A 12908-nucleotide genomic window follows, 5' to 3' on the forward strand; every position below is an offset into this window, starting at 1 on the left:
CTAAGAAAAAATGTAATAATGCCATCTGTTCGAGCCAGCCAGCCAGCTCCAGCTGAGCTGCAGCTGATTCAATTCCATATTCCATAACACAAGTCCTATCACATGTCACTATGTCAGGAGGAGATATTGTTTTGGTTTTACTGTTTACAACATTTCTCACGTTAGGTTATATCTAACTCCATGAAAATATTATAACTAACAATTGCTTGAAAACAAAGTAAGTAAAACGGATTTCTTTGCTAATATAATGAGTTACTTTAATGGCAACGGCAACACAAACATAACCTCTTGTGTGAAAACCCTGTCTTTAATTTACAATTTAATATTCATACAGTACGTTCAATTAATCACAATTTACTAATATGTTAGCAATAATTGTGATTAGATTTAGTCTTAAGTTAAATCCGATTTTTTAAGTCAATATTAATTCATTATTATGTAAAACTTGTCTCAGGTTAGGTTATGTTTGAGTAAACCTGTAAAGCTAAACAACATATTTGCTATTTTTTTTTGCTATAAACAACGTCAATATTAACTACTGCAGTCGTAGATTAGTCACAATAGCAATAATGAATACACACCTTGTAAGACTTAAATTTGTTTAATCTTATGAGTTGATACACCAGGAAAATAATTTGATATTTAACATTGACAATAGAATATCAATGTGAAAGGTATAGCGAGAGCTGTAACTTGAGTCATCCATAATTTAAAATGCATCTTTAAGGTTACGTTATAGGTGCAACTGAGCTTCCTCTACTAATACAATGCTGCGGCAAGACACAAGTGGCAACAGCGCTGTCCCGTCAAGTCAAACCGAAAAAGGTGTTGCACTAATTTATAATGGAGCGTATGGGCAATGTTTATGTTTACATTTGTGTTATTTCTGCTATTATCATGGCAATAAATATGCCGTTGCGACATTGTCACACGTCAACCTTGTATTAGAGGAGACTATGGTGCAACTCCCTACTATCTCTTCTCCCCAGCATTGCAACGTTCTCTGGTATATTCTAGCTTGCATATATTTTTCTCAACTGTAACTTATCTAATGTAGCAATTAAGTTATACCGGTACCGTTATACATAATCTGTTAAATGAATAGTTATCTTATATTAAAACGTAAAGGATTATTGTGAAAGTTGTCATTGTTTTGCAACGCTTTAATGTAGGCCTACAAGGTCAAACTGTCAAACAAAATAACTGTAGCCTATCATCGTTTGAGTGTTTTATACTAAGTCAATTGTTGCAGTTATCCACCATGAGATTAGTTAATATTGAGAAGCTCGGCGAGCTTCAAAACAAACCTTCAAACATCAGGAACATCTGCATCATGGCACATGTTGACCATGGAAAAACAACATTGGCTGATTCCCTGGTGGCAAGCAACGGTATTATTTCCCAGAGAATGGCTGGAAAATTGAGGTAGGTTTAATATTTTGACTTTCAATTAAAATCTTTAGCTTTAATGTTGATGAAATTTTTATGAATGACTTACAAAACACACCAAGTTCTGGCAATACATATAATATTGTAAGGAAGTTTTTCTGAATTACCAGTATAATATTTTTATTTTTTATTTTATTGACAAGTTCTCCATGATAAAATAGTTTACCCAATGCTTGAACCCTTTAAGACTACACTTCAAGTGTTGATAAATTAGAGGCTAATATGCGGACAAATTTCAAGTGCCCGAAGTTTTTCAGAGATAATGCCTTTTTGAGACTTAAAACAATTTAAATAGGCCTAAACTATATTTTCAAAAGGTTTAGTTAAATATTTTTTGGTTTGTTATCCTTAGTGTGGTTCTTCTGTAAGTTTGATTACCTCTTTATGTTTTTAACTCAGGTATCTGGACAGCCGAAAAGACGAACAAGAACGAGGTATCACCATGAAAAGCAGCTCAATAGCACTGTATTATAAAAGTGGTAAGTCAATAAAATCCTCCAGTACCTAGACTATCGACTGTATTAGTTACTTGTAAGAGTTACATAAAAGACCAAAATTGGTGGATGGTTTTAACTGTGGAAGCAAAGTTTAGTAAGACGGTATTGAAAATATTTGAAACAGAATTCTTTTAGGGTCTCTGCTTAAAACTTTGCACACAACCTCTTGCTTTGTAGCTTATTTTATTTCCATCAAGACACAAATTAAGTTCTTTTGTAAAAGTTAAAAATAGGCCTATCCTGCCACCTTTCAGCCACAAAATAACTTAATTAAATAGGTTTTACAACATGTCACTTAAACAATTTTTTAAGTTCTAGAAATATATCTGTAGTCAAATCAAAACATACTTTATTTCCAAAAATATTGCAGAATATAAATTATAAACATAACTTCCAGTTAAACAGACACCTTACTTGCTATTGCATAGATAAAAATAATTAAATATAAAAATACATGTAAACTGAATAATAACAACAAAGGATTGTATGGTCTCAGAGAAGCTATGTTAAACATATACATTAAGGAAATAAGCCTACATGGGCTGGAAGCCCATACGCTTGCTTGAACATACGCACTATATGTGCGTAGGCTCAGTCGCTATCAGTGACTTTCGTATTTCTTGGAAAACAATAATATTCATAATTCAGAAAATCTTAAAAACAAATAATTTAATATAATTGTAAAACTATTCTGAGGCTAAATTAGTGAAATGAGCAATTTGAGGAATGAGGCAAGGCGGAGGACACAGACATAAATATAGTTAAGAATGTTCGATGTTAGTAATTCAGTTATTCAGTAAAGATTACGAGAGAATAAAGTAGTTTAATTGAGTTTTCAATTGTTTGTATTTTGGATGTACTACAGAGAAGTAAGGTACAGGGGATACACACTTATGGGACAACCGTGCGCTTTCAGCTATATTATTTTGGGGTGGAGATGTATTTGTGACGATCAAGAAAGAGCCAAAAGGCTGTAAAGAAATTCCTATCGCACAGGGCACAGGGTCTTCCTCCACCATGAATGTTGTAGTACATGAGGGTGAGGGGGCAGTGCGGGACTTTGCCCTAGACACCAGCGACTAGTGCTAGACACCTCTTAGGTGTACCGTTGAATGTTTCCTGTGTACCTTACTTCTCTGTGGCTATACCTACTTTGGTAAATAATTATATAAAACCTGGGATATTTATCTCTTCAAGAGTAGGCCTATTTAAAATTTAATAGTAGGGCCTATTACAATATAGTCAGACCTTAACCTGATTTCCAGGAAGAGAGATTAAAGGTTCTGAAATAAAAAATGTAGGAGTAACATAGAAAGTAGACTTTTCATATGTGCCGTTATGTTTATAGAATTGTTAACAGCTACAGTATTAAAACCTTATGAGAAACCAATATATTAGTGAATAAAAGGTATTTTGCCTTAAATGTTACTATCTTATGATACCTCACAATAAACCCTACCAACCCTGACGTTAGAATGTCTCAAGCACTAGGGGGTTTAAGGACTACCATCGAGATAACATACTTAAATAAATGGGAAATATCTTGGCACAAAAAACCCAAAATACAAGAAAATTTTATAAAACATGAGAATAATAATGTTTTCCAAAACCTCCATTTAAAATTCTGTGGGCGATAGTGAAATATAAAATCAACTGTGTACCGTATTAAGTAAATTTATGTGTTTTTTTAGTGATTTAGTGACACAGGTAAGCTTCCTATCTCAATTCTCAACTAAATTAATTAGCTTTCTCTCTGTGCCATAAACATAAAATCTGTAATTATTACTTTCTCACTTTTACAATTCAAGTCTCGTACATTAACCGTCAGTTGAGAAACCATGTTACTGTCCATGTAGAGACAAAGAACGAAGAGTACTTGGTCAATCTGATAGACTCGCCTGGTCATGTAGACTTCTCCTCGGAAGTTTCCACTGCTGTCAGACTCTGTGACGGAGCCATCATTGTAGTAGATGTCGTCGAAGGCGTTTGCCCCCAGACACAGGTGAGGAAAATTGCCTTTCAAATATCAGTTTGAAGGGGTTACTGGTGTTATACAAACGATTATAAAAGGATGTTGGTTATATTACTATTATGTTGATCGATAACTCAACGTTTTCACAACATATCCATACTGTTTGAATTTTATTGATAACGGTGGTTAAGTTATTGTTTTTAACCCTACATCTGGCAGTTACAAATCTTTACTGGCAGGCAATTTTTTTACTGTATGTACATATGTAAGGCTACTTTAGAACTGTATAAATTATGTTCTACCTTACAAAAGTATGTACTATTATATATTTTATTTTTATGGACATTACAAGGTCAAACTTAAACCATGAACAGATCCCAAAAAGATTTTTTAGAACTGTTTACTTGTAAGAACAAAAAAAAACAACTAGTGACTAGTTGTTTGCCAGTGGAGAAAATAGCGACTAGTCAATAGTCGTTTGCAAGATGCAGGAAAAGATTACTGTGGACATTTTCCATCATTGAATAGTACATCACATGGTTTACAACTTTTTAGGATCTGATATCTAACCTGTTCAAGGAAGGAATCTAAAATACAAAGAACACCAACTTGTAGTAATATTGTTCACAAGATAGAAGGCTACCACCAGACATTTTCAGAACACAAAGGTTTGGAGCAGTCACACAAACATAAAATAATTTAAATACCCCCGCCGCAGCAAACCTGCAGACTAAGCGAATTTCCATTTCCCTGAATGGATTTACACTAAAATGTCTCCTTAAAATTATCACATTTATTCCCTATTTAAATAGAATCAGTTTAAAACATACTTAGGTTTGCTGCAACAGGGAGGGTAAAAGTGTTTTTTATGTAAAATGTTAATAGTTAGTAAGAAATAAAAACATTTTCCAAATTTGGGCAAAATATGTTTATAAACAAGCAAACTACAACAGTTTACTTATTCTCCATAAGAATAACATGGGAATTTTAAATTTACAATTTTTTGGAATTTTCTCCGTAACCATTAGGCGCATTATAACGCTTCAATATACTAAATTATTTGTTTTTTTAAGCTCTACAAAATAGTTTCAAAAGAAATTGCAAAATTTTATGTTTTTTTGGGTCAAAAATGGGAAAAACCCATTTTTTCCCCATAAAAGCCCCCATAAACCCCCGTTCCCATGGTCCGATCATGCTGGTTCGCAAACTCGTTCGTATAAACGTAGGTTTACACGTTTGTACCAAATTTCATCAAAATCGGATCATTTTTGCTCGAGTTATCGTGCTAACGGACACATATATATATATGAATTTGAACGGATGGTGTTTTTGACCTCTAGGGACCTCAAAACGAAAAAAAAAATCGGTCCCGGGTCCAGGTCTTACCGTGAGTACTACGGTAATAGCTTATTCCCTATATGGGAAATTCGCTAAAAGGGGAGAAATCATTAGTTGTAATATTTTATTAACACCTTCCTCAAAGTAGCTAAAGGTAGGATTGCCCTCCCCCCACAAAAATTACTTTTCTCTAATTACTTTATCTTATTTACTGAAGGTATACCCGTACTTCTGTTGCAGGTTGCCCTGAAGCAAGCTTGGCTTGAAAACATTCAACCTGTGTTAGTGCTGAACAAACTAGACAGACTTATCTTAGAGGTCAAACTATCTCCTTTAGACGCTTACGTTCACCTTACACAGGTTCTTGAACAGGTTAGTATAGTAAATAAGGAAATAGAATAGAGCATAGCATTTTTTAGTATTCTATTGTTTCCATTTGTTTATTGAATTAAAATTCAGCCATGATCTTTGTAAGTCCGTGGCAAAATATAACTTTTTGCCTAAGTGACAATGTTGTTCAATGCTCTGGATACCAACTCTAGGAATCACCTACTCATGTCATGTTTGTTGTTCTTTCCTCTAGGTGAATGCAGTGACAGCCTCTCTGTTCACTACTGAGGTTATGAATCGCTCAGAATCAGTTCCCAGTTCAGGAGACCAACTCCAGGATTGGTCAGATGGGCTGGAGACTGCAGACGACTCTCAGTTGTACTTCTGTCCTGATCAGGGCAATGTGGTGTTTGCCAGTGCGGCGGACGGTTGGGGATTTTGGTATGTCATAGGAAATCTCTTCCTTTTTTCCTATCAGAAGAATATTAATCCATTACAGATAGAAAGGTAATAAGCCTAGCCTATTGCTTTTGCTGAAACAGGACTTTGATTTTCTCCAACTTAGTTTTTGGAAACAAAGGTGCAGTGTGTGTATGGCTGAAGATTTGTATTAATATTGTGAGTTAGTGCTGATTAGATATCAATCCATTTTTTTTTTTTTTTTAGAGGTTTGTGACCTCTTTCAACTTTCAACCTTGCATTTGCCAACATCGACCTAAAATCGTTTGCATTGATATCAATTATAACATAGATGAGCTGGTACAATACAAGAGTGAACTAGCCTATACCTTCTAATAAATCTTTAAGTGCCCACGACATCACTGTCTGAAGCCAATGGTTAAAATAGCCTATGCTAAAATATTGTTAAATGGTTAACTCAGTCATTGGTTCATCAGAAATTGATTTAAGCATGAGTTTGCATTGCCACTGGTTATCCTAGAACTGATAGAAATCTTTTGAGTCATCCACCAACACCAATATATTGGTTGTTATAGCGTACGAGACTTTGCGGCTGTGTACGCTGCTAAGCTGGGTGTCAAACAGGCTGTGTTGGAGCGTACTCTATGGGGAGACTTCTACCTCAACACCAAGACCAAGAGAATAGCCAAGGGAGCACAAGAGAAGGCCAAGAAACCTCTGTTTGTCCAGCTGGTACTAGAGAACATCTGGGCTGTGTATGAGAACATTGTTGTGCGCAAGGTAAGGAACTGACTCAGAAACCATGTCTGTGATGGCACGATCAGATTTGTCTGTGTGGTATGAAATACCCCTCTTCCTGTTGCAGGAGAAATTCAGAGGTTCCCCTAGACATTTATTCTAATTAGTTGCATTTTACCTTCTATTTTTGGCCTTGAAGGAGAGGAAGTTGAGCATTGGGATTTTGACTCTTTTTCACATCTTTGAGGCTGTAAAAACAAAAAATAAACAAAGACAAATCATTAGAGTATTTTTTTTTTCAGAAAAGAACGTTCACTATATACATTTCTTTCAGTATTATTTAGTATTATTTATGTTATTTTTTACGTTTCACAGGACAAAGACAAGTTGGTTAAGATGGCTGAAAGTTTGAATGTGAAAATGACAGCAAGAGACTTGAGGCACACAGACTCTAAAGTTCAACTACAGGCCTTCTGTAGTCAATGGCTGCCCCTGGCGCATGCAGTATTGGGTATGTCTAGCAGCTGGTTACAACTTTTGACTTACAAACCTACATTTAATTTGCTTTGATGAAGTTAGTTAGATACCAGATAATTAGTGAATTATTGAGAAGGGAATTTAGTGAATAGGAGGGGCTTAATTGGATTCTTCTGGTTTGCACACCAGGCATGCTTCTACCTTCTACTACTTGTGCTATCTTTACAGGGTGTTCAAAAAGGGTTGGGAAATAATTTACGTAGTCATTCCATGGATAAAAAATAAAGTGAAATTTACGAATAAAATCTTTTTTCAAAATCGCTTTGTCAACAAGATATTCACCATTTTGTAATTTGTATATAAACATTTTTATTTTTGAATTGTCTAACCAATCTTTATGAAAAATGGTATGCAAATGATGTTAATATAGAAGAGACCCATGTTAGAAACGAAGTTAGCCTACCTTGATCCAATTTAAAATTTCAAAATGCGGCCATATTGATAATTAATTTTTAAAACTTAAATTACAAAAACTGTCAAGAACACTTTTATATTAGTCAATTGTTATTTGATATTTTTGAACTTTGAGACCAAGTTTCCAGCTTGTGTCAAAATGTTGGTTATATTGTTTTGTTAGCCTAGCAATTAGTTTAGTCTTTAGTGCGATAGGGAGATACTAATCAATTTTATTTTGATTGGAAGAGGGTATTGTTTATGTGATTGTATTGAATGAAATTTAAAGGTTTGTTAGTCCTGGTATACAGTCAATTGAATTGAACCTCTAGGGAGGGAGAGTGATTTCGTTGCACACCTAACTGATTTTGAGAGTTTTGGACTTTTGCATTTTAACTTTGTATAAAAGGCCTTAATTGGCAGACCCCTAGGAAAAAAAAATTATCAAGTCTTTATTATTTTCACAGAAATGGTGAGTTCCAAGTTGCCTTCTCCTTGTGAGATAACACATGAGAAGGTGGAGAGGTTGATGTGTGGTCAAGGCCAATCCCTGGAGAGTCTTCCCCCCGAGTCACAAGCCCTCAAGCAGGCCTTCCTGCAATGTAGTAGCAAGCCTGACGCCCCTGTCATTGTGTTCATCTCTAAAATGTTCCCGGTAGGTTCACACCTTGTACTTCATGCTTAACTTGCTTAGAATCCCCCTAAAAGTAACAAGTAGGCCTACTGACCTATACCTTGTTATTAGAAAACCTCAAGGGATGGATAGTGTATGCAAATGAAAAAGCTGGATTATCTTTGATATGATGTAGGCTTTTATAAGGGAACCATCTAAGTTACTCCATTCTTTCTTTAAAAAAGATTATTCTTCAACTGTAGTTTCATCTCTCGTGACTGTAATCTTGGTGATTGTTAAACGTTAGAAGGAATTAGGAGGCCCTTCATCAAAGTTGGGCCCACATTAATAATGCAGTTCCTCCTTTACAAATTGTACAGAAATTTCAAAAAGTTAGTCGTAAGGTTAAGAAGAGTAGGAAGAGCAGCCTGCTAAGCCATCAAGAGAAACATTTAGAAACTTAGGCCTACAGATTAGTTAGAGGTATTGTTTATATACTCCCAAAAAACAAAACACAATCCAACTTACAGCTCTGTATAACTTATATTTCTCAATAATATTTTTGTTTGTGAGATATTAACAAATTATTTAACAGATTTAAAAGGTTTATTATGTTGTAACAATAAATTATTTCTGTGTATACATATTTTAAATATTTTTGAAATGTTATTTAGTATTGGTTTCTTTGTGATTGTGGTAACACTAACCCACTTCTGTGTTTGTAGCTGGAGAGAAAGCTGTTACCACAGAATCGACCCAAGCCACTTACACCTGAGGAGATAGCCAAGAGGAGAGAACAAGCCAGACTGCGATTGGCCAACCAGAACTCGACACCTGGTGAGTCCCAAGTCCTCAGTACTTGACTACAGCAAAATGTATTTCACAGGGTGTTTTCACATCTAAAATTTGTGTGCAGCAATTTATAAAGAAGAGCAATTTTGAAGTTTGTTTTTGAATTTTTGGAAGATTGTAGCAGGATGGGTGGAAGATAACATCTCAACACAGCGGGATCAGAAAATTAACAGTTTCGCGTTGTGCTTGTTACTGGGGGAAAATTCACAACTTCCTATTTGCAGTTAGAATGAACATTCAGAAAAGTCTATAGTATCTTACCTTGTTTAGATTGTAATTTTCCTTTGTGTATTTTTGTCGTCATAGAATATGTACAAAAAAATGTTAACTCAACCATAAAAATGACATTATAAGAATGTCTAATTAGGATAGGGGTTTAGCCAATGAAAGAAAAACATTAACCAGCAATATATTAAAAGCCTATAGAAAAAGACAGGGACAGGTGTTTAGATAAGGGCAAGTCTAATTAAGGGTTAACATTCTTGATAGACAATAGCCTCGAAGAACATTGCAAAAATATAGAATCAAAATTATCATCTTCGCTGTGTATGAAAATAATCTTTATAGCAACCCTTTAACTAAAAACCATGAGCAAAGTTTCTAAGGGTTATCTGTCTCAGGAGATGGTCAGCCGCTGCCTGATGTTCCGCCAGATGGAGGGGGAGGGATAGAAGGAGACCAGGACACACTACCCCCACCCCCTGCGGAAGAAGATGATGTATTTATTGCGTTTGCCCGAGTGTTCAGTGGCTGTCTGAGAAGAGAAAGTACTGTGTATGTACTGGGCCCTAAACATGACCCCGCTGTGGCTCTTCAAAAGGTACTGGCTATGGCTTTACAATGTGCTTTATCACATTTTAATTAGTTTAGTCAATTTCAAAATCTCCTATGTTGTTTCCCATAGATATTCTGCTAGGAAGAGAAATAAAGTTGCAAGACCGAAAAGAGTAATGAAAAAAAATTATGTACTTATGGCAGTGCAGTGTATACAATAACAGCATAATGTTGTCATTTTTAGTCATAACAGAAGTCACAGGGTGTCGATGTTGTGAAAAATAACATTTTATACTGGGAATTTTCTGGGCATATTTACATTTCAACTCCAGATGTGTCAATCCTACTTTACAATGAAGATCAATTATCAATCATCGAGATGGGGACGCCACTTATTAGCGTATTAACCCAAATATGAGTGAAGTATGAGTGTAGAATGTTGTGCCATAATCTGTGTAGCTTTTTTACTGGCTAAGATCAGCTGTTTCATTAGTCAGGATCATTTTAAAGCCCTATGATCAGGAACAGCTGGGTCCAGTTTTCCTTTTGAACCATCAAAAAGCTACTGACTTTGCTCAGGATTGTTAGGTGAGCACTGTAACCACTCAGCTACCCAGCAATTAAATTGTAGGAATTATTTTTATGTTTCGTTCATAGCTTGAATTTGGTAGTTTAGATTTGATGCATTAAAAAGTTTTGTTCTGGTTACGCTTAGTTCCAATGTTATCTGATCCTCAGCAAAGACAAGGAGAGGAGATTGTTGCTGGGGTGACACTGAAGGATCTCAAGTCAGGTCAGCATGTGACCAGAGTGACCTTGAGTGACCTTTACCTCATGATGGGTCGAGAGTTGGAGACATTGGAGTGTGTGCCAGCTGGAAATGTGCTTGGTAATATATTGTTGTCTCTATAAAGTCAGATATTTAAGAGTATAGAAGTTTGTCGTAATGTTCTGGCAATAATTCCTTTGTGACTCAATGAATAATGTGGTATAAGAAACTGGGCAAGGTGTAGTAGAGGTAGAGAGAATATTCTCTTAGGATACAACAGGTTACATACCTTAAAATATTTTGTTTATTTTGTATTTTTTATTAGTAGTGTAAGAGCTAGTAACTAGTGTAGCGGCGTGTTTGACCTGACCCTTGTACTGTGCTGTCCCTCCCCACCAACCCCCCAGCCTCGTGCACAGCTCCTGGCCGACACAACTGTATGGACAACGGTAATTTGCTCCCATAGAAATTATCTATCACTCATTTAATGTCAATTGCATTTCATTCATCCTCAAGAAAAATTCAAAAAAAATCTTTTAAGTTTTTTATTCAATCTCCGTTTAAATTCCCAATCAACAAATTTAGGTCATTAAAAGACTATATGCAACCTAGCAGACATACAGGCAGAGTTTGTCTATGTCTGCTGATTCCATTAGACCAATTAATTATAACTAGCTACAAAATTATAAGTTTATTATGTTCATTTTGCTAGTTTTTTTTTTATAATTCAACATAAGTTCACAACTTTGTTATTTTTTTCCTGTTCTTGATTATTTAATGTTATAAACTTAATATTATAGTAAAAACTGTAAACATTGTACTTTGTAGCAAATTTAACGTAATAAATCATTCATTCATTCAGCTTCATAATAAATATAATAATTTCTGTGATACCAATAGTAGCACAGTTGTTAAGTGATGCACCATGTACACACATCTATTATCTTGTGTTTATCTTTATATTCAGGTTATTGTCCTCAATGACAATTTTTTTTTATCACAATAATCCTTGAATTCCATTACTCACCTTTTTGTGAGCAATACTCATAGTTGTCTTGTGTCACTGCAGGTATCGGAGGTTTGGAGGACCATGTGTTGAAGACTGCCACACTGTCGTCGAATCTCGCATGTCCAGCCTTCAGAGAGCTGCAACTAATGGCTGTGCCTATACTGCGAGTAGCTGTGGAGACCAAACGACCGTCAGATCTGCCAGCACTCGTACGTGGTCTGCGTCTGCTCAATCAGGCCGATGCTTGCGTTCAGGTGTGTCAGAATCTTAAGTGCCCTTCACGATTATCCTACTGGTCTGTGCTGTGACCTGAACACATTAGAGTACAAATACAAGTACCAGTCAAATGAAAAAGCGTTATAATGTGAAGTTCTAGTAATACTCCTTTTAAATACTCGCTTAACTCTCTGAAATACCCTTATATATATACACATATATATATATAAGGTTTAATTCCTGATTGAGAATACATTCAAATAAACTTGCTTAAAAACATTCTTCCTTAAAAGTTCTTGACAATGTTTGTTCCAAGGACAGTTATCAAAATCAATTTTTCTGTAAACCAGTTGTACTGATTGCAGGTTATAGTTCAGGAGACAGGGGAACATGTAATAGTCACTGCAGGAGAAGTTCACCTGGAGAGATGTATAGAGGATTTACAACAAAGGTAACATTCTGGCCTTTAACTCTATAAACTACAATATAATCAATCGTTTATCGTTATTGCTTTCATCTTTGATTTAAATTCCTAATATATCTTGCTTATAAATACCTAACTAACATCATCTTGATCTGTTGAGTCCAATGCAGATTGGTTGATCACATAATTCTTAAATACTGAAATCTTTTTGGTTGAAATTTTTTATAATCTGAAAAAGATGGAAGACTCAAAATATGACTGTTCAAACATTATTACTTGTTTATCATTCAACAAAATATGTGCAGCTGAGGCAGTTGTTTGTAGAGAAATAAACAACAGTTGGATGTAACATTATTTTTCTGGGGTATTAACTCAGCTTTACAGGCTAACTTTATTTTAGTCAAGCATTTTGCTGTCTCTAATCTGTTTTCCCATTCCTTCAGTTTTACAGTTCTTAATTCCTTTGAATATTTGGCTTGAATAACATGGTTGGGGTATTGATAGTTCCCCACTAAATTGAAAACTATTTAACAATTGGTAATTTTTAACTGGGCATTTAATATAATGGAAAAGTTCT

The 12908-nt window shown here is 35.1% G+C and overlaps 1 protein-coding gene across 1 annotated transcript in view; it reads left to right on the forward strand.

The window, feature by feature from the left end:
- Positions 1-98: 98 nt before the first annotated feature.
- The window catches only part of LOC129003287 (elongation factor-like GTPase 1), a 157312-nt gene continuing 144502 nt past the window's right edge, over positions 99-12908 (forward strand). The window contains exons 1-14 of the mRNA XM_054431577.1: positions 99-217; positions 1253-1425; positions 1849-1928; positions 3803-3948; positions 5497-5628; positions 5840-6027; positions 6582-6786; positions 7120-7255; positions 8142-8329; positions 9013-9124; positions 9760-9959; positions 10652-10802; positions 11752-11945; positions 12273-12358. Coding sequence (XP_054287552.1) covers positions 1262-1425; positions 1849-1928; positions 3803-3948; positions 5497-5628; positions 5840-6027; positions 6582-6786; positions 7120-7255; positions 8142-8329; positions 9013-9124; positions 9760-9959; positions 10652-10802; positions 11752-11945; positions 12273-12358 — 1982 coding nt within the window. The 5' untranslated portion in view covers positions 99-217; positions 1253-1261. The remainder of the gene's footprint in view (positions 218-1252; positions 1426-1848; positions 1929-3802; positions 3949-5496; positions 5629-5839; positions 6028-6581; positions 6787-7119; positions 7256-8141; positions 8330-9012; positions 9125-9759; positions 9960-10651; positions 10803-11751; positions 11946-12272; positions 12359-12908) is intronic.

This window comes from Macrosteles quadrilineatus, unplaced genomic scaffold (assembly GCF_028750875.1).
Source record: "Macrosteles quadrilineatus isolate MER2022 unplaced genomic scaffold, UCM_ALF_1.0 Scaffold_9__3_contigs__length_116548681, whole genome shotgun sequence".
In the NCBI taxonomy this organism is placed as follows: domain Eukaryota; kingdom Metazoa; phylum Arthropoda; class Insecta; order Hemiptera; family Cicadellidae; genus Macrosteles; species Macrosteles quadrilineatus.